Consider the following 24,053-nt stretch of genomic DNA (forward strand, 5'->3'; position numbering starts at 1 on the left):
ATGCACATTTTACCCACTTTTCACAATCACAATAATTCTTAGTGGGCTTGCATCACTGCCTTAAATAATTTAAACCAATTTTTCTTTTCTCTGTTCTTGTGGGCGTCGGTTTTATTTTAATTAGCTACTTGAATAAAATGGTATTAGCTACCCCTTTTTCGGTGTATTAATTATGTAGGTGTTGAAATTTAATACATCCTAATTGAGAATTATCATTATCATAAAGAATTTTAAAGATCTAATTTTATATACTATTAGCTAATAAAAATATTGTAAGCACAATTGGTTTTTGCTTTAACTATTTAAATTAGTGTATTAATAGTGTTAGTATTTATTAATTTATTATTTTTTAATTTTGGTCCTTCTAAAATTTAAAAATTTTAATTTTAATTCTTATCATTAGTTTATAATATTCTTCAATGCCGACACAATAAATTAAATATTAATATTTTAGATTAAAATATTAATAGTGACAAGATATATTATGTGAGCATATAACTAATCAAACTAGCCATAGTGACCAAAACAAAAACAAAAATATAAGAATAAAAGAAAGAAATTACAGAAAACAAAACACAAATTTACATATTTTTAGTATTTTACACAAAAAAACCCTTTAAATCCTTTTTCATTAATAAAAATACTTTATACACACAATAAAAAATAGTCACCAATTAATTACTATATGTTTATGTATATTTATATATATTGGTTTATATATTTTTCTGATTAAATAATCATATATTAGAATAATCAATTTTATGATTGATAAATAATCTAACACATTTATAATATATTTTTTTTATGAAATATCAAATATATATTTTTACATTTGATAGTTGAATTCTTATATATATATTTAGTTTTTTTTTTTTTGTTGTCTACGGTATCTCCCAATTTAACAAGTCAAGAACTAATTTATCGCGGATCTGAGTTCTATTTAAGGGTTTACTGCTGGCCAATGAATTGCTACACGTACAAGGCGAAATTCAAACTCCCAACATTTACTTAAGCGAACGAATGAGTTAACTATTCCACCAATCCAAGTAGATTAGTAGAATTATTGTTTTATTAATTATTAGAAAAGGATATGATTGGTAATTTGGTCCATATGATATAAAAACGACACGTTGGAAGCATCCATGAGGCGAATTCATGATTGGAGGAGCAGATACTCAAGATCTTGTCACGGATCAGCTTTTCTGTTTGGTTACTATGGAGATGTTTATCAATGAAATTCATGATCAGACTACAACATTTTTGATGATTCATAATGCATATAAAACTTACTAGGTGCATGTTTGTTACACAATTTACCTTTATAAACATTTATAGGGTTTTTACTGTGCAACTTTATAGACTTGGAGGCCAAGATTGGCCAAACAAACATGCTCACTTGTGGTTTATGCAACCTCCATGTTTCAGCCATTTGATCACTATCTATGTTCTTATGATCATAATTTAAAAATGAAGAAGAATATGAATATTGGTGATGTTTGTAATTGAACCAATTTAGCTTGCAAAAGAAGGTATATATCTATATGACTATATGTGCTACTACTACAAAGTTTCTACACGTGTCGTCACCATATTAATTTTAGGGACGAAAAAGTAATTAACTACATGTTTTATTATATTATTAAGAATTTGACTAACAAAAATCTAATTAATTTGAGTTAAGAGTTTAATATTGATTTACTGACCGTATAAAGTGTTTTACACAGTCGTACAATCACATCCATTTTTTTTAGATGACCATTCACGCGGTCAATGTGAAAAGTAGATATTTTTACTAATGTAACATTACGTAATTTTTACATTAATAGTACATTAAAATTAAATTTTTTGAGTTAAATCTCAAAGTAATTCTTTAACTAGACGTGCAAAAATAATTTTTTAAATCTCAACTGCTCTAGTTAAATTATTGAAATTGGCAAAAAATGCATCTATCTGAAACGTGATGCATTGTCAGTCTCAAAAACGTAAGTGATGCAATTAGAATCTTAAAAATTATTATAATACATGCGATGAATCTCAGAAATTACTTTAGAGTCTAACTCAATCTGATTTGTTATAATCTTTTATGAATAATGTAGGAACTTTTAGTAAAAATATTTCTATAAAAATTGATTTTCATTTCTTGTAAAAGAATTCATATATTTATCATTTTGAGTGAATAGTGGAGACAAAGAATAATAGAATATATATATAAGACAAGAATATTGAATATTGTAACAAAATTTGTTAGCTTTGTGAGTGGCAGCAAGCATGCCTTGGAATAAGGAACAGTTGGCACAACCAAAAAAATGTTACTAATTGGGTATGGGGGTGAAGTAGTTGGGCATTCTCATGCATGATCTCATGTCCTGTTTTGGAGGGCACATATATATATATAGAGGGTAGTGTGTACTAATGGAACCCTAGATAGAGATATGGTCATGAATTGAAGTGAGTGAATGGCTTCCACCACCAAGAAGCAATAGTAGTTGGCAAAAACATTAACCATTACTTTCCCTTCTTTGTCTTATGCCCATTAACAACCTAAAAAGTTGATTGGTGAAATATAGAAATCCTTAAGAAGGGAGCATAACTTCAAATCATTTTTAGTCTTTCTTTAGTGAGCCTTAAAATATTATGAAAAATTAAGATATTCATATCAATTGATTTAAAAAAACAAAAGATTGTATTATTAGTTCTAGGGTAAAGTATTAAATTGGTCCTACTGTTTTGATTTTTAAGGTTTAAAGTATCTTATTTGAATCTAAAAAAATTTCATTTAACTTTAATGTAGTCATACCGTGAGGTCAAAATTAAATAATTAACAGAATGTCCTACATGACAACAGTATAAGAACAAGATTGATAATCTGGAGAACAAGTACAAGTTTCAGAGACACAAAATTAACCGTGGATACATCAATACATTTATTTATCATTTTTCTTACAATTTAAATAAATTATTTTCTATAGAACTAAAGAGAATGATAAATAAATGTATTAATGTATTCACGGTTAATTTTGTGCTTTGGCGTTTGTATTTGTTCTCCAAATTATCAATTATGTTCTTGTACTGCTGTTACGTAAGATATTTCGTTAATTATTTAACTTTAACTGTGTAAAACGCTTTATACTGTTAATCAATCAGAAGAACAACTGTAATTACATAAATGATATTTTACCAATGCATCAAAATTAAACTCTATTTAAATTTTCTTTTTTTAAAAATAGTTTTTTTTATCACAATTCAATAACATTCAGCACACTTTGACTGTGGTGTTTGTTCAATTTTTTTATGACACCTTAAAAATTAAATTTAATATATTATTATATAAAATTTAGGTCAAAATAAATTATTTAAAAATAGAACTGATACTATATAATATAAAGAATATTAACTAGAGTGTAAAATCATAACATTTTATTACTAATTTAACTATAAAATATGTATTATAGTTATAGATCACGATTTCGGGTCAGTAGAACTAGATCTACCAGTAACATAACCTAAATTCGATGGAAAAATTATATTGAATAAACATAACAATTTCAAATCTTATAATTTTTGGATCGGATGGACACCCCCCACTAACTAGCCTCTCGTTCTCATCCACCACCGTCGCCGATTCCGGCAACCACCAATCCTTTCCCAACGGTAACGTTGTAGATTTCGTCAATCCTTCTAGTCGCCACAAATTTTCATACTTCAAATATTTTGATATGTGAATTCTAATGAATAGGGAATCATCATTTTCAACCGTTTTCCAATATTGTTTGACTAATATTGAGAGAGTCAAAGATTTCAAATGACTCTAAGTCTCTAATAAATACTAGACCACCCTCAAGTTTAGGTCTTGTTAAATTAAGATAAGTAGGTTTATTCAATAATTTTGTGATAAACTTTTAAATTATTACAAAATATAAATAAATTTTTGAAATATTTTTGTGCCAAAATTTTTAATTCTTGAAAAATAAAAACAGCAATGTTAGATGTTAGGTATTAAAAATAAATTAAATTATATATATCTTTATATATAAATATATATGACTGATTTATTCGTTAGTGATTCTAATATCAATCTCTTAAAAATCTTTAAGTCTGGAATATTAGTTAGCTAATTTTAAAAGATTTTTTTTTATTTTTTTATCTTCTAATAAAATCTATAAATCTAGCTATATAGAAAAAAAATAGTTTAATTACTCTGTTTTTTTTTTAAGATAGGAAGATTCGACCCATAACCTCTAAATGAGTATAGAAAAACTATGTCATTTGAATTATAGTTTGTTAGTGTTTAATTATTCTATTAGTCTCTATAATTTTATCAAATTTAATTTTTATTTAGGTCCTTATAATATTTTTTTCTTTAAACTGAGTATCTATACTACCTTTAATTTTGTAATTAAGTCCTTCCTAATATAAAAAATATTAAAATTAACCAAATATTTATCCACAAACGGAAGATATCCACAATTAAAAAATCTAATTATATCTTTGACTATATATATTTTTTGAAGAAATGTTCTTTTAATTTTTAACACTTTTGACATAAAATAGTATAATTACAAAATTAAAAGTAGTGTAAAAATTTTAAAAAATATAAAAATCTAATTATAAATTTAAAAAATTATAAACACTGACAAAATAATTAAAAAAAACCAGCATATTCTATTTTGGGCTAGTTTTTTTATATATAAAAAATATTAGTATTTTTGTTAAAAATAAAATTATTTGACGTAATTACATATAGATAAATTTTACAGAGTGCGTGTTGGACATGTATCATTATTCTGACAACATAAAATACGTGTTGGACATTTTTTTTACACTTCTACAATACTATAATACATTTTAAATATTAATATTCAATCAAAACACACCATCTTCATCTTCATATTAAAAATAATTTCTCTGTATTTTGATTTGAAAATTGTTATGTATATATGTGTATGTAGGCACGTATGAATAGCTTAGTAGTAGATAACAATCTAAGAGGAGAGTTGGTTTTGCTTCTTTTGAGGTTCATAGATGAATATACGAAGCATGCATGTGGAAGCAATTAGTGGGTTTGTAATTATTATGGGTTTCATATTTATTATCTCATCACATCATCATATCATATTTCTTCTGATGATGATGATGGCATCATTTTATGCCCTCTCTCAAGCGTGCTACTCATCATGTGTGGGGTTACCATTAATATCTCATCATCTTCTCCATTTTTCCATTATTCACTTTCCATGCACATCGTCAACCTAATTACAACTGGAATATAATATTATTACCACAAAATAAATGTTGAATTTAATCTTTAAAATTTATTTTTAACACTCGTTTAAAAATGAGTAATTAAATTAATTTCCGAATTTATAAATTATAAATTTGTTCATTTGTTTATAATCCAACTACCACTAATACAATAATTTAATGACATAACGCGTTAAAGTGTTAGTGTAATATTTTAAAAAATAAGATAATATGATTAATATTTTAATATGATCAAATAGGCATCTTAAATAGATTAATTAAGTTTACGCATTTTGGTTATGGTTTTATATTTGTATAAATATTAAAATAAGTTCATCAATTAATCAATTTGAGATATCTATTTAATCGTACTAAAATTTTAGTCATATTACCTTATTTTTATGGATATTATATTGATATTATAACACTTCATATCAATAATGTGTTAACAGTAATTAATTTATATTAAGAACTATCAGAGATTTATTATTATTCATTTTCAAAAGCTAGTAATTATTTTGATGACCTTGAATAAATTTGAAGGATCGAATTAGACATTACCCATCTTATTATTGTGGCTTATTCAAAAATAAATACTGAAATTAGTCCTTAAACAATTTTAGACCAATACATTTTTATTTTATAGAAGTTCGTTATCGGAAATTATTTTTATCAAAAAGATTAATTCCTCTATTATTTTAAAGGGGAATTAATCTCTCTATTAGTTATATATATTGTTAGGACCTAATTATTTTAAAATATTTTATAAATTTATTTGTCCAATATGCATATTAAAAGTTATCGAAAGACCAATACATTTGAAAAAAAATATTTAAATACTTTTTAGGGATTAAAATGTTTAATATAATTTTTTAGGATTAATTTGAGCATTTACTTTTTATACCATTTTATTTTTGTTCATTGAATCATTATTATAAAAAAATTATATAACTAATTAATTATATATTATTATATCAATAAAAATAATTAATTTTTAATGTTATTATTTAAAAGGTCATATCTAAATGCATGAATCAGATTGAATTATACCTTACAAAATTCTTCACAAGGAGAGTGAATTAAAATTATATAATTATAGTGATTTTGTATATTATTCAAATATATATGTGTGTGATCACGATTTAACGATATTATTAATTGTATGATTTCAGAAGAGTAAATTATATACATTATTGTCTTGTGCTAAATTTTGACCTTTAATTATTTAAAAAATAAGAATAACAAGAACAAAAATTGAAATTTTTTATTATAAAATTTCAATATTATATCGTCCAATTATCTCTCCTATACCTAATAAAAACTTAAATCATTAAAAAATATAAAAAAAGGCTATATATAAAACCATAAAGTCTCGTCGTACGTATATTTTTGCGTAATTGCTTGTGAAATAATATTTTGTATTATCTTAATTTCGCTCCCTTTTTAAAATTAAAATTTTCATTCATATTATTACGATGGCCCTTGCACCTATCATTATTACTCCTACAATAAGGAACCGACAATTAGATCAATGGGTAACTAATTAAGTAATTATTATTAACTCGATCTCATCTTAATTATACTTAATCGATCGGAAGGTCAAACATGACGAGAAGGGACAATAATGACAAATAAAGAAGTTTAATTATTTATAAAAAAAATAATTTGTTATTCCTTTTTCTTGCATGTCAATTTTGTCAAACAAAATATATTAAGAGTTCACTATTTGACTTGTCAAATACGAAAATATATACTACTATTTTTATATCATTAATCTTACAACAATTAATATACATTTTTTTTTCATTAATTAGTCGTTTACTCAATCATATTTAATTCAGATATCAATATAACTTTTTTTATTTCGAGAAGGATTCTTGTTGATTATTATTATTAGGGAGTCACTCTAATAAAAACGTTAAAAATATCTTTTTTAAAGATGTTTTATAATAATTAAAAGTTAACACATATAATAGATTAAATCATGTTATTTTTATCAAAATTAGGCCAGACAAATTAATTTGACCAAAAAATGATAAATTAAATTTTGAATCGGTCTAAATTAATATTATTTTTTATAAAAAATAACTACAATATAAAAAATAATATTAATTTAGACTAATTCAAAATACTCTTATTATATTTTTTATAATAAAAGTATTTTAGTCATTTTTATAATAGGAGTATTGTAATCATATTTTATAAAAAATAATATTAATTTAGACTGATTTAAAATTTGATTCACTATTTTTCGGTTAAATTAATTTGTTTAGCCTAATTTTGACAAAAATAATACGATTTAATCGATTATATGTATTAAATTTTAATTATTAAAAAATATCTTTAAAAAAAGTTATTTTAGATGTCTTTATCGGAATAACTCTCTTATTATTATTATTAATAAATATATACGGCATACGGCACTAAGAATATTATATACGAATTTGTCCCCCGACCAAAAATAAATAAATATGTAAACAATTCCATGCAAACTGAGATGCTGGCCAATACAAGTTTTTGCTTGCATGATCATAATTTAAATTAAAAAAAAAAAAGAAGAAGAGAAAAATCATGAATTATATAATGATCATGATCACTAGTATATGCATGCCTTTATATTATTGATCCAACATGAAATAATCCCATAACGCTCTTCACGTTGCACGCCATAATACGACATGTTTCATAGATTATATATAATTTTATTTTATATATGTATGTATAAATAATTTAATTTGCAAGTTGCAAGTGAAGATGATGATGAATACAAAATTATTTTGAAGAAATGAATGAATGAATTGAAGGAATTAAGTAACACGCAAGACGGCAATGATAACGTAGGACTCTTCATGTTATACGAAACAAAATTGCATTATTATTCAGTCGCCAAATTAGTCTTTTCAATTTGTTCTTTATACATACGCATGAATAATAATATATATAATGGTATTTTTTTATTTTATATTAATTCTTCATTTCTGTTTTTAGGATGTAGCGGTATAGGGATTACATACTATATTGGGTTAAGCATTGTTATCACTTATCAACTCAACAATGGTGTGGTAATAATATAAGAAATTCTCATATACAGTCATTTTTAATATTTTTAGTTGTTATTTGACTAGTATAAATATTAAATTATTTTTAATAAATAAATTTATTAATTTATATGTGCATATCTTTAAAAATATAAATATAAATTATATATTTTTTATAAATATATTGGTCAAATATTGACAAAAAAATATTTGTTGAACATATAATATTATTCATGATATGATATATAATATTGATCTCCTTTTAAATGTATTCATGAGAATATTGTAGGTTCTTAAACATTATTGATATCCCCGTATATATAATATATGAGATTAAACATGTTTTATAAAACAATCCTACTAAGTACTTAATAAAAGTTTAGCCAATAATAAGTTGATAAGTATTTTTGAATTTTACTTCATATTAATTAATTATTATTAATTAATAATTATTTAAATTTTATGTTTTAAAAATTATAAAATTAATAATTATTAATTATAATTATTTAAAATGAATTAATTAAAAATTATTTATTTATAATTTTTTTTATAAAATATGTCAAAAGATCAGATCAAACATACAGGTCACAATATTATTTTCATGTAAAAATATTTTACTGGAGTAATTACTAATAATAAATTAATACCAAACACAATATCTTCAGGATTTTACATGACAAGCACGTACATGTGTGGTTGACAAATTAAAGGTTTTGATAATATAATCTTCTATTGACTTTAATAACTTAAATGGAAAAGTTTTCATTTTTCAACATCTTTGTTATGGTCCTTCCCAAGCACATAGATTACTTTATAAACCATTTTGCGAACCGTTTTTCCATATCTAATATTAGTGCGATTGGCGAACTCTCATTACAAATTTTGTGGCAGTTTAAAATTGTTGCTATTCCGACTTTAAAGTTGTGTTTGTTTATAAAAATACGACATTGAAACATGAACATAACACAAAATTATGTTTAATAGATAATAAATATATAAAAATATTAAAATATTTAATAAAGATACAACTTATTTTTTATTTTTTTATTATTAAATTTTTATAATTATATATTTTATTCTTAAATATGTGAAGAAAAAATAAAGAAAAATCGGATTTTTTTTATCTTATATTCAATTTATCACCAAAAAATATAAAACATTAATTTATATATTTCTGTCTTTTATTTTGTATTATTCTCAAAACCAAACGGAATTCAAAATCTCACTGTATATGAATAGAGTTCATGGGTTATTTTCACAATTTTTATCAAAATGATTTAGTTGATGCTCTCTTTTATTTTCATATTTCTACATTTGGTCTATACCTTTACCATAATCTAATATTAACACATATTTCCGTTTATGATGCAAAAAATATAACCCTTTTATGGCGATCGACATCCAAATAGACAAAAAAGGATAGGAGATAATATAATATAAATAAAATTAGATAGAAACTAAATACATTCAACTTTATATAAAGTTGATAATTAAAAATTATTAAATAAAAATTAAGTCAAATCTTTTAAATTATTTAAAAAATTTTAACTATTATCAATTTTATGTAAAGTTCACTGTATTTAAAATTTTATCATAAAATTATTGTTGTGATTGAGAGTTGCATGGTTGCAATTTGACTTAGTCCTACTTTATTATTTTGTATGTAATCAATCACAATGCATTATTTAATCAATCTTTTATTTAAAATATATTTAGCAAGTATTATTTAACATTTTGCCAATAATCCGGTAAAATACTCAATATTTAATAAAAAATATTTATGAATTTTTTAAATCATATTACAGGTATACAAAAAAAAAAGTTATACATATAGAAATATATATTTAATATCTCAATTTTTTTTATTATATTACTATAAATAAATTTAATTATTATATTATAGCATGATTAATTATTTTGATAGCTGATTATTTAATTGGAGAATATATAAATTAATATATATATATTTAGAAATATATAATAATTCATTTAGTGTGTGGCTAATTTAAAAATAATTATGAGTGTATGTCTTTAAGAATTATATATTAGCCCAATAATATTCATTTTAGTAATTAAATTCTTGCCTTAGATAATATTCCACATTCGCCAAGACTGAAAAACGATGCAGTCATGAGTTGATAATTTTGCAAGAAATCGATGAAAAAGATGCACACTAAAACATACATATTTTTATGGGAAAAAAGAAAAAGATAAATAATTTAATAACAATAATAAAAATAAAAATGCATCAAATAAAGAAATTGGCAAGCATCCACTGACTGACGTGACACCCGAATTTTAGTTGGATTATGACCTTCTGGACGTTGCTGAATTTTCAACACAAAAAAATAAAAGTAAAAAGTGTTATTAGGAAGCAATTATAATCCGTGTAGGTAACAAAATTCATCTCATTCCTTTAATGAATTTTTTTAGCAAAAAAGGTTTTTATGTGGGTCAACACTCATTGATCATCATTTACCGAATATTATTTGCAAAATTACTTATTATTATTATTACTTTTTATTTTCCCCTAAATTAATTCAATTTTAAACATATATATATATATATATATCATATGTGTATGTTAATTACTTAATTATCATTTACCTTCAATGCATGATTTGACAATAAATAATACTCATTAATTTAGTATATATTGTAGAAATTAATTTAAGCAAAAGTATTAATTAAAATCTTAAAAATGGTGATTTTTAAATTAGATTGGTTATTATAATGAATTTTGATTATAATAGAATTAAACTTTAAGATTGATTTTTTTATTTTTTTTATTTTTTTAAGACGTTTATTATGATAACAGTTTTTTAGTGTTTTCAGTAAAACGTCATACAGGTTGCGTTTGTTTCTAAAAACAGGATAAGACAAGACACTGATAAAGAACAAGACATAAAAGATAGAGACACAAAATTTTGTGTTCTTATATCCTATTTGATAATAAACTAGAACAAATTATAAAAATCTAATTTATTCTCATTTTTTTTTTGCATTAAAAAAATTTGAGACAAAAAATAAATATAATAATAAAAAATATAATTATAAAAAACTAACAAGAATAATGAAAGAAAAATAAAAAATAAGCTGTCCTTTATTAGTGTCTCTGTATTCTTTCTGTTATGATAAATACAAAATACACTAATTTAGTGTCCCTAGATATATTATCTCTGTCTATATTTCTTCTGTCAAACACGATTTTATATCTGTCTTGTCTTTATAAACAAACACAACATTATAAACAAAAAATTGACTATTTTTATGTGTCATTAGTTTTAGTTTAATACGTCTATCAAATATTAGCATCAACCGATAAGATTAAATCATCAATAATTTATAAATAATTAAAAATTTTTATCCATATGATGATGATTATGGAACTAGAGTAACGTTATTGATGCTTAAATCTCCATTAACCTAATTCATATGAACAAGTGGGTTGGTAATTATTATAAGGTCAAATTTTTACGCAGTGTATGTATGTTCCATCCACCTTTTAATTTGGTTTTCTTTTTCTGGCTGACCAAGAAAACTATTTGGCACCTTAATCATTTGTCTTTACGTGCTTCAATTCAAGTGCTAGAATTTTCAGTTAGCATCTAAAATAAAAGTCAGAGACATGAACCTTACTTATTTCTAATCTATCTTTTGATTAGTTCCTTTCCTATATATAGTTAGTTTCACAAATACATCGAAATTTATTATGATCAATAATGACCCCTTCTTAGCTATTAAACTTGTGGCCTTCACGTCAATTATAATTAGCGTCACTTATCTATTGGATCACACTATTTAAATAGCATAAATTACACTAATTTTTTTATAATTATATTATATTATATTATTACAAAAAATATATATTTAATTATGTTATTAGTCTTTATATTTTTATCAAAATTTTAAGTATGTTTTTATATTTTTTTTCTTTTTAATTAGGTCTTTATATTACTTTTAAATTTGTAATTAGGTCATCATTTCATATCAAAAATATTAAAATTAATAAAATATTTTTTAAAAAAATATAAAATTAAAAATGTAATTAAATTTTTAATTGTGGAGACCTTTAATTTGTAGATAAATATTCAGTTAACTCTATATTTTGTGCTATAAAAAAAATTTAATTATAAAATTAAAATAATGTAAGAATTTAATTAAAAAAATATAAAAATTTAATTATAAACTTATAAAAGTCTTGTATTGAGAAGAAGCAGTGACAGATCTTATAAATGTATTTGAGGTCATTTTCACTCGTTAAGCAAGTTCTTGAAATGTTATATATATAAGTCATCAAATCATACTTTCTAAGTAGTTACCCTTAGAAATAGCTAGCAATAATAAGGATGTTTAATTTATAGTTTTTATAATTATGAGACAAATTTTATTTGAGTTTAATTTTATACGTTTAGATCATATTTTTGTATAATAAATTTGAAAATTAATTATTTTTATTAATAAAATATATTATATACACGATTAATTATCTATAAAAACTGTACTCTTTTATACAAACAGGATATAAAAAATTATAACTTAGATGTCATAATTTTAGGGGTAACATTGAGTCATCATGAGAGCAGCGCCCATGAGGGATAGCGCAGGGTGGGGGAACACAGCGCAGGGTAGGTATAGTGCTTCAACCAGATTGGAAAAGGACTTGAGAGTTTGGAATCGTGAGGAGTACGTGCGCCTGGAGCGGGATTCGTTCAGTGTGTTTGTGGACAGATTACCATGTGACATTTCAAAACGGGAGTTATTTGATAGGTTTTCTTGGACGGGGAGGATAAACGATATCTATCTTTCAAGGAAGATGAGGAATGGAGTTGTTTACCTGTTCGCGTTCATAAGGTACACTACGAAGGGGGGAGCTCTGAAAGCGGTTGCAGAGATGAATCACTTGCGAATAAGGGGATCAGAGATTTTTGTAGGGGAAGCCAAATATAGGAGAGACGAGTCAAAGGGGCGGGGAGCTATTGTTGAGGGGATGGCTGGGAGTCGGATTCAGCCCAAGCAGCAGGGGGTCAATGTTGGCAAAGAGATGCGTGCAGGGGATCTAATGTCATCTGAGCACAGGAGTCATGGGGTTGGTCGGATGCCTTTAGTCAATTCAGCCCCTACACCCGCAGAGGGGCCACTTTTGGTGGAGAGGAGGGGATTGGAGATATCTGTATCAAAGGATAACTTAGAATGGCTGAATCGGAGTGTCGTTGGGAGTGCCACGAGAGCATTCAATGTTCGATCATTAAGCGAATCAGTCCGGAAGGTTTGGCCGCAAGTTGTGAAAATTTGTGACATGGGGAAATATAAGGCTCTGTTGATCTTTGATAGTGTCCAAAGTGCAGAGGAGGCACTGGAAAGCTCTGGCGATGGGATCCCGCAGATTTTTCATCAAGTCTGCCGTTGGAAGGAACGGGAACGCTGTGACAAGAGAAGGGTGTGGCTTACGTGTTATGGGGTTCCGCTGCATGCTTGGACGGTAGAGACTTTCTGTGCAATTGGGGGCCAGTGGGGAGAAGTGATTGAGGTAGATGCGGCAACACGCTCAGCCACATCGTTCTGGGCTAGACGTGTGTTAGTTGATACGTGGAGGTTAGAAACTATCTCTGACAGCCTCCGGTTAACTGTTGGGTCGGGTGGCTTCGACGTCCATGTAACGGAGTTGGGTGAGGATGCGTGGGAACCATAGGGAGACTTGGCACAGGATGCTGTGGCCCAACATCATGCGAACAAAATTGATCCGCCGGACTGTCGTCGCACTTCTAGCACGGTGGCGGGACAGGACACGACGGCCGAGTTGATGGCCATGCCGTGTACGGTGGAGGAGATCGAGGAGGGTAGAGCGTTAATTCAGCCTGAGATCTTGAATGAATGGGGAAACAATTTTTTGAATTTGAAAATTGCAACGGAAAGGAGTGCGGATTTTTCTCCTAGAATGGTAATGGCTAATCCTGGTGCAGTATCGGTAGTACATGACCAGATGCTGGTTGGGAATGGGAAAACAAGCACGGTGCAAGGAGGGGTGACTGCACATGGGTCGGGTAGGGAGTGTTATTTGGTTGGGGCCCAAATGGAGTCATCCAAAAAAACGGTAGCTAGCTAGGAACAAAATACACAAGGCCCAAATGTTGAGGTTATTGATGGGTTAGAAGTGGGCCTAAGTGCTGGGCCTCAGATGGAACTGAATGAAGACATTGGGAAGGGGGTCTTGCGGGCGGGTCGGGTTGGAGGACACGCGCCCATGGAATGCTGCTGTGTGGATAGCAGTAGGGTTGATGGCACTAACGACGCTATCAGGGTGGGATGCAGAAGGCCGACTTACGACCTTCGGGACTCAGCGCCTACGACGGCCAAGGGGAGTCCGGGTGACGGGCCGGTGGTGATGACGGATGGTGACGCAGTGGTGGGTCTGGCGGAAGGGGAATCGGTTCCGGGCAAGACTCGATCTGATGGCGGTGGGGCTAGGCTGGGTTCGCGGGGTCTGGCACCGGATACTTCGGCCAGGACGAGTAGAAGGGTGGGGCTCGGGGCCACTCAGCTTGACAGTCAACCAACGCGATGGGAGGCGGGATCGGGGGAGGCCGGAGCGGGAAACATGCTGGTAAGGGACGATGGCTTGGTGGTGTTGCTCTCTCATGGAGAAACGGAGTCGGGGGTGGCTGCTGGTGGCACAGGTACGGGCGGCCGGGGGGCTGGGGCTTGCGGTCAGATGGTGAGGGACGGGCTCCGCCTAGGAAACCCACGGGTGGAAATAACTTTGCATGGAGGTGAGCCAGAGAAGTGGAGGGGTAGACCGGGAGGAGAGGCTTGTGGGAAGGCTGATGCCACAGGGGACTCCAAGGGGGCAGTAGGTCCAGCATCGGGGATTGCAGGGGATCACCGGGTGGAATTGACGAATGAACCTTCTGTGGCTGGGAATGAGGCCGTACAGGACATGTCCGATAATAATAGAAGGGAAGCTGACATGATGGAAAACCGGGAAGCTTGGAAGCTTGCTGTGGAATCTGGAGCCGAGCAGTATGATGAGAAAGATGACATCATGGCAATACTCCAGGCTCAGAACGAGGCACTGGCGGAGAAGAAAAGGTTGGCTAAGCAGAAGGAGAAAGCACAGCGGAGTAGACCGAAAACTCAGAAAATGGTGTGTGGAAATGTTTCAAAATGATTTTTAGTTCCTGGAATATTAGGGGGTTAGCGGGAGTGGGTAAATTAAGCATGATAAAGAATTTTCGTAGGAAATTTAAGGTAAATATGTTAGGATTGATAGAGACAAAAAAAGAAGTTGTGACAACCTTTGATGTAGTGCAACTGTGGGGTGCTGATGCTGTTAAATGGGAGTATATTGGGTCAGCTGGTGCTTCTGGAGGGCTGTTATTGATGTGGGATGAGACAGTATTTCAGTTGAATAATTGCTATAAGGGGAGTCGGTGGTTGTGTGTGGAGGGTGTGTTGCTTCGGAATAATTTTCCTTGTGCTTTCTGTCTGGTTTATGGCCCGCATGAGAGGAGGGCAAAGCTTGCTACATGGGAAGAATTGAGTTTCCTGTTTGGAATGTGTCAGGTTCCGGTTTGCTATCTGGGGGATTTCAATGAGATAACACAGGTAGAGGATAGGAAGGGCGCTGATTCTTTGACGGTGACTGCCGCGGAGTTTAAATCATGGATACAGGATATGGAGTTAGTGGACTTGACAATCATTGACCGGTTGTTCACTTGGTTCAGAGGGCAGTCCTGCAGTCGTATTGATAGGGTTCTGGTGAGTTTGGAGTGGTTAGATATGTTTCCGGAAACTAGGCTGCGGGGTGGACCAAGAGGGTTATCTGACCACTGTCCGTTGATCTTGAAGGTCTATCAGTTGAGAGGGGGGCCAAGGCCGTTTCGAAGTTTAGATTCTTGGTTCACGCATACTGGATTTCTAAAGATGGTAAAAGAAGAGTGGAGAGCTCTAGGCGACAGGCAGTTCATGGAAAAATTGAAGGCTTTGACAAGTCCATTGAGCAGTTGGCATAAAAAGAACTTTGGGGATGTGGATAAAAGGATTACACAGATTGAGGATGAAATTAAAAAAGTGGATGATATAACAAGCCCTGGAGTGGATGATGGGACTGTTGAAGCTAGGAGAAAGGCGCTTGTGAGCTGCTGTAAAAAATGGTACATACGTCAGGAATTACACTGGAAGCAGATGTCAAGGTCTTGCCATGCAAAAGAGATAGATAAAAACACACGCTACTTCCACACCCTGGCCTCTTCGCGAAGGAGATCCAATCGGATTGATGCTTTAATGGTTAATGGGAGGTTGGTAAGGAATCAAGCAAGGATAAAGATTGCTATACGGGATTTCTACAAAGACTTGTACCATCAGGAGCCGTCGCCGAATATTGGGTTTAGGGATGGGCTAGTAAAGCGGATTATTGAGGAAGATGCAAGGGAGCTAGAACTGATGCCAACACCTACAGAAATAAAGGAGGCAGTTTGAGATTGTGAGTCAACAAAGGCTCCAGGCAGCGATGGATATAATATGAACTTTATAAAGAAGTGCTGGGAGGAATTAGGTGGCGAATTCACTGGAGCGGTGTCAGGTTTCTTCCAGTCCGGTAAACTGCCTAGTGAGTCGAATGTCACTTGGGTGGCGCTGGCACCAAAGTTTACTGGTGCGAGAGAAATAAAGGATCTAAGGCCAATTAGTATGGTGGGTGTGTCTATAAGGTAATTTCTAAGGTGCTGGTTCGGAGAATGAGGAGGGTAATGCCGGATCTTATCGGTGAGACTCAAAGCGCGTTCATGAAGGGTAGGAAAATACACGATGGAGCTTTGATTGCCTGTGAGACTATGCACTGGTTGAAATCAAGGAAAAGGAGTTCCGCGATAATCAAGCTAGATGTTCAAAAGGCTTATGATAGAGTCAAGTGGGCCTTTGTGGATATTGTGTTACAGAAGATGGGGTTTGGTCAGAGATGGAGGGGCTGGGTCAGGGAATGTGTTTGTTTTGCCTCTATGTCGGTTCTTATCAATGGATCACCGTCGAAGCCATTTAAAATAGAGAGGGGGTTGAGACAAGGAGATCCGCTATCACCTTTCCTGTTTGTTCTAGTCGTGGATGTTCTGCATAGGATGATTGGTGAGGCAGTAAGGAACGGACGCATCTCTCCGTTGTTGGTTGGGAAGGATCGTATTGAGTTGTCTCACTTGCAGTTTGCAGATGATACTATTCTATTCTGCCCACCTGAAGAGGCGACCATAAGGAATTATCAGCGACTGTTGCGATGTTTTGAACTGATGTCTGGCCTGAGCATAAATTTTGAGAAGTCCAACATTATCCCTGTCAACTGTGATAGGCTGTGGGTCAGCAGGATGTGTCGGTTATTGGGATGTACAGAGGCGTCTCTACCAACAAGATATATGGGCATTCCCTTGGGTGCAAATCCGAAAAGGTTGAAGACGTGGAAACCAATAATTGACAAGGTTGAGGGGAAGCTGAGTTTGTGGAAAGCGAAGACTCTGAACAAGGCAGGCAAGTTGGTCCTAATTAAGTCGGTGCTTAGTAGCCTCCCTATTTACTACCTCAGCTTATACAAGATGCCAAAGGCAGTGGCTGAGAAGCTGATTTCTTTACAACGACAGTTCTTGTGGAGTTCAGATGGGGGGAGGCAAGGGTTACCCCTTGTAAAATGGGAAGTTATTATGGCTCCAAAGAAAGCAGGTGGACTGGGGGTCGGAGATGCAGTTATTCGAAATTTTGCGTTGCTATTTAAGTGGTGGTGGAGGTTCTCAAGAGAAGATTGCCCACTTTGGAAGAAGGTGGTCTGCTCATGTACCAATATGGATCCTGCGGTAATGCTGCGTGACCAGCCTGTACCCACCCGAGGAGGTCCTTGGAAGGATATCTGTCAGCTTCAGGTCTGTGAGCCGTGACTGCGAGAAAAGATGATAAGTGGTTTGTCCAGGGTGCTCGGGAATGGCAGAACGATCCGCTTTTGGGAGGATAGCTGGTTGCCTAACGGGACGTTGAAAGATAAGTTTCCTAGACTCTTCTCGGTTTCAGCCCTTACCGGCGCCTGCGTAGGAGATTGTGGGTTTTGGGATGGCTTGGACTGGATTTGGAGCTTCCAGTGGAGGAGGGAGTTGTTTCAATGGGAGTTGGATCTGGTAGGACAGCTTCATGAGACACTACAGTCAGCCAAGCCTACAAATGAAAGAGAGGATACGGTGACTTGGAAATTTGATAACACAGGTGTTTATTCAATGAACTCTTTTACAAAGATAATGCAAGCGGAAGCCCTTCCGGCTGAAGTTACAAGTTATAGTTTCACGCGGGCCATTTGAAAAGGGTTCGTCCCTCCAAGGATTGAGCTCTTGTCTTGGTTTGTGCTGATTGGAAGGGTGAATACTAAGGACCGGTTGTGTAGACTACGTGTTATTGATCAGAATGATACGCTGTGTATGCTATGCTCTAAGTCTGAGGAAACTGTGTTCCATTTGTTTCTTGGTTGTGATATCACCTGGCAGGTGTGGTGTGCTTGGCTGCATGCGTTTGGTAGGAGTTGGTGCCCTCCCGGTAATCTCAAGGAACACTTCAAAAACTGGATAAACATGGCAATATGGAAGGTGGAGAGAAAGAGGTGGTTCCTTGGGTTCTTTGCTGTTATCTGGACAATCTGGTTAGAAAGGAATAGCAGGCTGTTTCGAAATCACAGTTCCAGTATGCGGGAAATTATAAACAAGTCATTTGCGTCTGCAGAGGAATGGATTGGCGGTGAACCCTTTGATTGTTGACACAATGTCGAAGTTAATAAGAAGTTGTTTGTAATTTATGTTTTCATGACCTTGTGGCTTTGTTCTTGCTCCACTCTATTGTATTGAGCTCCCTTTAATTCAAAAAAAAAAATTAAAATTCATTTCGTTTTTTATTTTTTTTTATGAAGTTCATTTCATTTTTTATCAATTAACTTTTAGAATTGAATTTGATCTACTTAATTATCAGTATATTTGTACACAGATGATAATTATTCTAATATATATACTTATTCGTGTTACATACATATTATAAAATACAAAAATAAAAAAATTTATAAAAGAACTAAATATAAAAATACAAAAATATAAAAATTTATACAAATTTATAAAATACAAAAATATTAAAATTTATAAAAATTTATTACTATGCCAAACCTGCAATAATCACGCTGAGCCTTATTTTCTTTTTTGGGTAGGTGTGGCTTCGGCTTATTGATCTAATTAACCTTTATTCACTTTAGTTATTAATTAATTAATTAATTAATGGTTTACTATGTGCTAGAAGTTTCATCATGTTGCATGTAATAAATAAGAAAAGGGCAAATTAAAACGCCGCACTTATTTTCTACCAAACCGTAGGTTCGAATATATTCATCACTTTTCTACTTGGATTTATTTAGAAGAGAGCAAAAGGATTTGTGTTTCACCAACTCCATCCACACACCTTCAATTCAGATCTTATCCAAAACCAAATTAGTTAGTTCCATATGGGGTATGGCGATAAGGAGAAAAGAAAAACTAGGAGACCAAGAATCATTATTATTCATTTACTTTTCTTATTTATTTATTTTTTGTTTGGTCATGTCCCCACCCATGCACAATTCCATATATTTTCTTAAAAAATATCTATGTAGCTTTAACTTGATTGCAAAACTACTCTTTCACAAACCCCAACTTGTGTGCTTTTATTCTATGTACCCTCAACTTGCGTTATGCGTAGAAATATGAAAGTGTAACAAAGATAATAAAAGATTAAAATTAAAAGAGAGATTGATTTTGCTTGGGGGCTGTGCTTAACGTATTCATTATTTTTCATATGTTCATGGCATGCTTCACCTACCATGTGTGTTAATAGATATAAATTTAATTATTCTTTATTATTTCTGCTCCTTATCTAATCTACCTAGCTAGCCGTGAAAGTTAGATCATGTATCCCACCATTTTCCTTTGTTCGTTAATGAACAACCTAATAAAACAATTACACAGTACAAGGAAAATAATGTTAATTAACCTAATTTTAAATAAAAATTATATATAAATTTTAGTAAATCGAAAATTACTTATGAGTTATGAATAAAATCCTTAGAATTAGAAAATGGGGGTTGGAACTATTTGAAAAGTACTCTTGTAGTGTTTGTTTTAAGATACTGAGACAGAAACTGAGAAATTGAGACTCAATATTATGTTTGTTGGTTCAGAAACTGGTACTAAAATTTCTATCTCTGTCCTAAAAATTTCAATATTCCAGTACCTCCAAAAAATGAGGACACAGAGAACTAAAATTTTTAGAGATAAAGACTGAAACTTTAATAAAATTTTATACCTAAAATACCTTCATTTCAATTAATTAATTCCAATTTTACCTTTTGTACAAATTAAATTAAAATTTTATTTTTGTTTCAATTTCTGTTTCTCATTTTATACCAAATAGAATACTAAAATTTATTTTAATCTCTATCTCTCAATCTCAGTCTTTCCGTCTCTATCTCTCCACAAAACGCTACTAATATTCTATTGCCACACTGACAAAAACGAATACATCAAAAAAAAAAATCTAAGTTTCTTTATTTTTCGTCTTTTTATCTTTGAATTTCTTTTGATATATTCTTTAACTTGTCAATTCACATCGATTGATAATTGATTATCGTGGTTAATAAATAAAAAAAAATCAGTAAAACACAACATAAAACAATTGAATAGTACAATAAGAAAATGTTAACTAACCAAATTCTAACAATTTATTGATGATTTAATTGATTTCTAGTAATTTTTTAATAAAATAATTGCCGCCTAGCTAGTTTGATTGATCCAATATAATTGAGGGGGATGTCCATTCTACTTCCACTTATGACTTGACGTATATGATTAATTAACCAAGAAATTAAAACATTTAAAAATAATAATAATAAATCAATCAATAAATTTAAAATATATATTTGTAGACGATAGAGTGTAAACCAAGCTAGCGCTTGGGTTATAAGAAAGACAAGAGTTCCAAATCCAATGGACCAAAGGTTTCAAAAGACCAATCTAGAAAATTAATATGGTAAGAACACAAATTTGATTACACCATATTCTTCAAACATAATCAACCTTATATTATTCGGCAGTCATAGTGTAATAATAGTCAACTAAAATTCGATAATTATTCATCAAAGAAAAGATTGTTCATCTTAGGTTAAAAGTGTATGATTAACGAGAAAAAAAAAAAGAATAAAAAGAATAAAAACAAAAGTAGAGCAAGTCAATTAAGATTAGCTTAATTGATGATAAGATCGAACAGCCTTCATTAAAACTTAGAAGTTTATCTTCCGTGACACTCCATTATTTAGATATCAAAATTATTTTAATATAAAATTTTAATTTTAATTGCACTTACTTTAAAGCTATCATGGTCATGAAATTTTTAAATTTTATATTGAAAGAACACTAATAAAAAGAATTTGGACATAAATTATAATTGTAAATTTAATTCTTACTTTGTATTATACATATCTAATTTCTTATACTAAATTATTTTTCATTTGTCAAATGGGATATTGATTACTGGATTTCACTTATCATCTTGGAACTGTATAACATTTAAGAAATCTTGTCCTCTTCAAACTTCTAGGACCAACATATTTTATTTTTAACTAGGAAAAAATCTACGATGGAGTTTTCTTATTAAAATTGAATAAATATATTTTAAGAAGTCGTTCATATAAATACGTTTAAAACATCTTTTTTTAAAGATATTTTTTAATAATTAAAATTTAACTTATATAATCGATCAAACGGTATTATTTTTATTAAAATTAGACTAAACAAACTGATTTGACTGAAAAATCGATAAATTAAATCTTAAATCGATCTAAATTAATATTATTTTTTATAGAAAATGGCTATAATACTCTTATTATAAAAAATAACTAAAATATTTTTATTATATATATTAATTTTAAATATCCTAAATTCTAATATAATGATGACATAGAGAGAAGAGAAAGATTAGGATTTAGAGTTTTTAAAATATATAATAGAAATATTTTAAGTCATTTTTTTATAATTGGGATATTATAGTCATTTTCTATAAAAAAAAATAGATCGATTTAAGAATTGATTTATCGATTTTCGATCAAATTAGTTTGTTTAGTCTAATTTTGACAAAAATAATACAGTTTGATCAATTATATATGTTAAATTTTAATTATTAAAAAAATCTTTAAAAAAAGACGTTTTAAGCGTCTTTATATGAGTGTTCCCAAATTTTAAAATACGATTGATCCACTTTTATTTGTTACATTCACATACACTATAAAAAAGAGAAAAATAAAATAAAAATTCAAGTACAATTGACTTCAGGTGATAGTTAAAAATTATTAAATAATTTAATAAATTTAATTAAAATATTATCTAACAGTTATTAACTATTAATTTCATATAAAATTAACTGCATCTAAAATTTTTATCGGAAAATAAACTAAAAACTCATTTATCTAAAGAAAGACGAAAATAATAAGCAGCTTTCATCACAAGACAAGTGAAGAAAATAAACTTTTTTTAAACAAAGACTAATAATATAAGAAAATTTTTAAGTATACTAATATACTTATATTTTAATAATTTTTAATTATTAATCTTAATTATAAAAAATATATAACTAAAATTAACGATCAAAATTTATTAAATATCGGTATACTCGAAAACTTTCTAATAATATATATATATATATATATATATATATATATATATATATATATATATATAAGGGGTTTTATATAAAGTCATATATTGTGTTTTGATAGCTTTATTTTGATGAGAAAACGATAAGTAAAAGCAATTGAAATCAAAATTGAAAGCGAGTTCACATTGCCGCTTTCGTTTAGAAACAAATTCTGATCTATTTTATGTGTTGAGCTTCGGGTTAGCGTAACTTAGCACACTAGTTTAAATTTAAATTTTTAGTCAATTTTTCTTTTTTCAGACCGGCCTGAAGAACTAAAATAATTATTTTTCTTTTTTTATTTAAAAATAATTTAAAGACACAATTAATTAATAATAACTGTCTTTATAGACAAATATAAGAAGTACTTGATGTACAATCAGTATTACTTTTGAAAAAAAATACGAATTTGTTCATATTTTATTTAACCAATTTAATGTTAATACTTAATAGACAATATGAAAAATGTTCATCTTTTTATTTGTAAAACTTAATTTAAAAGATTAAAAATGAAATAATAAAACAAAATATTGTTTCTATATATATTTTTTGCCATAGTGTTACTCTTAATTTATGATTTATTGTATTAGACTTTTCTCTCATTTATTAATAAAAAATGAAATTAATGTTAATTTTGTTAGAAAACAAACTTTTTTTCCAGCAAATAATCAGTTAAGAAGTTAATAAAATGGTGACTGAGCAAACACTAAAAAAAAAGGAAGAGAGCTAGCGATTTTTTTCTAACAAAATAAGGACTCTTAAATTGATTATTGACTACAAAATATTGGTTCTATTTTTTTTCTTTTAACATACTATCAGACATTTAACTATTTAATTATATATTACCACATAAAAATAATTATTATTTTACAGTTTCATTACTTCAATAATTATATAAACACATAAATCTAATTAACCAATAATATAAAAATATTTTTAAGTTACCAATATATCAAAACAAAATATTTTAATGAAAAGTTTTTCAAATAAAAGAAATAAACATTTAAATTAGTCTTTAAAAAAATCAGATATTTCGATCTCCAGTTGTCTCTA

The 24,053-nt window shown here is 29.6% G+C and overlaps 2 protein-coding genes across 2 annotated transcripts; both read left to right on the forward strand.

Moving 5' to 3' along the window:
* Positions 1-12,870: 12,870 nt before the first annotated feature.
* Positions 12,871-13,971, forward strand: LOC130946198 (uncharacterized). The gene has a single exon (XM_057874872.1). It carries the CDS (start codon positions 12,871-12,873, stop codon positions 13,969-13,971), a length of 1,101 nt encoding a protein of 366 aa, XP_057730855.1.
* A 1,562-nt stretch (positions 13,972-15,533) lies between these two features.
* On the forward strand, positions 15,534-16,757 carry LOC130946199 (uncharacterized). Its single transcript, XM_057874873.1, has one exon. It carries the CDS (start codon positions 15,534-15,536, stop codon positions 16,755-16,757), a length of 1,224 nt encoding a protein of 407 aa, XP_057730856.1.
* Positions 16,758-24,053: the final 7,296 nt, after the last annotated feature.

Source organism: Arachis stenosperma, chromosome 8 (assembly GCF_014773155.1).
Source record: "Arachis stenosperma cultivar V10309 chromosome 8, arast.V10309.gnm1.PFL2, whole genome shotgun sequence".
NCBI classification, from domain to species: Eukaryota; Viridiplantae; Streptophyta; class Magnoliopsida; order Fabales; family Fabaceae; genus Arachis; species Arachis stenosperma.

Coding starts and splice junctions, on each gene's coding strand:
- LOC130946198 (XM_057874872.1), top strand. CDS start 12,871: ATGAGGGATAGCGCAGGGTGGGGGAACACAGCGCAGGGTAGGTATAGT.
- LOC130946199 (XM_057874873.1), top strand. CDS start 15,534: ATGTTAGGATTGATAGAGACAAAAAAAGAAGTTGTGACAACCTTTGAT.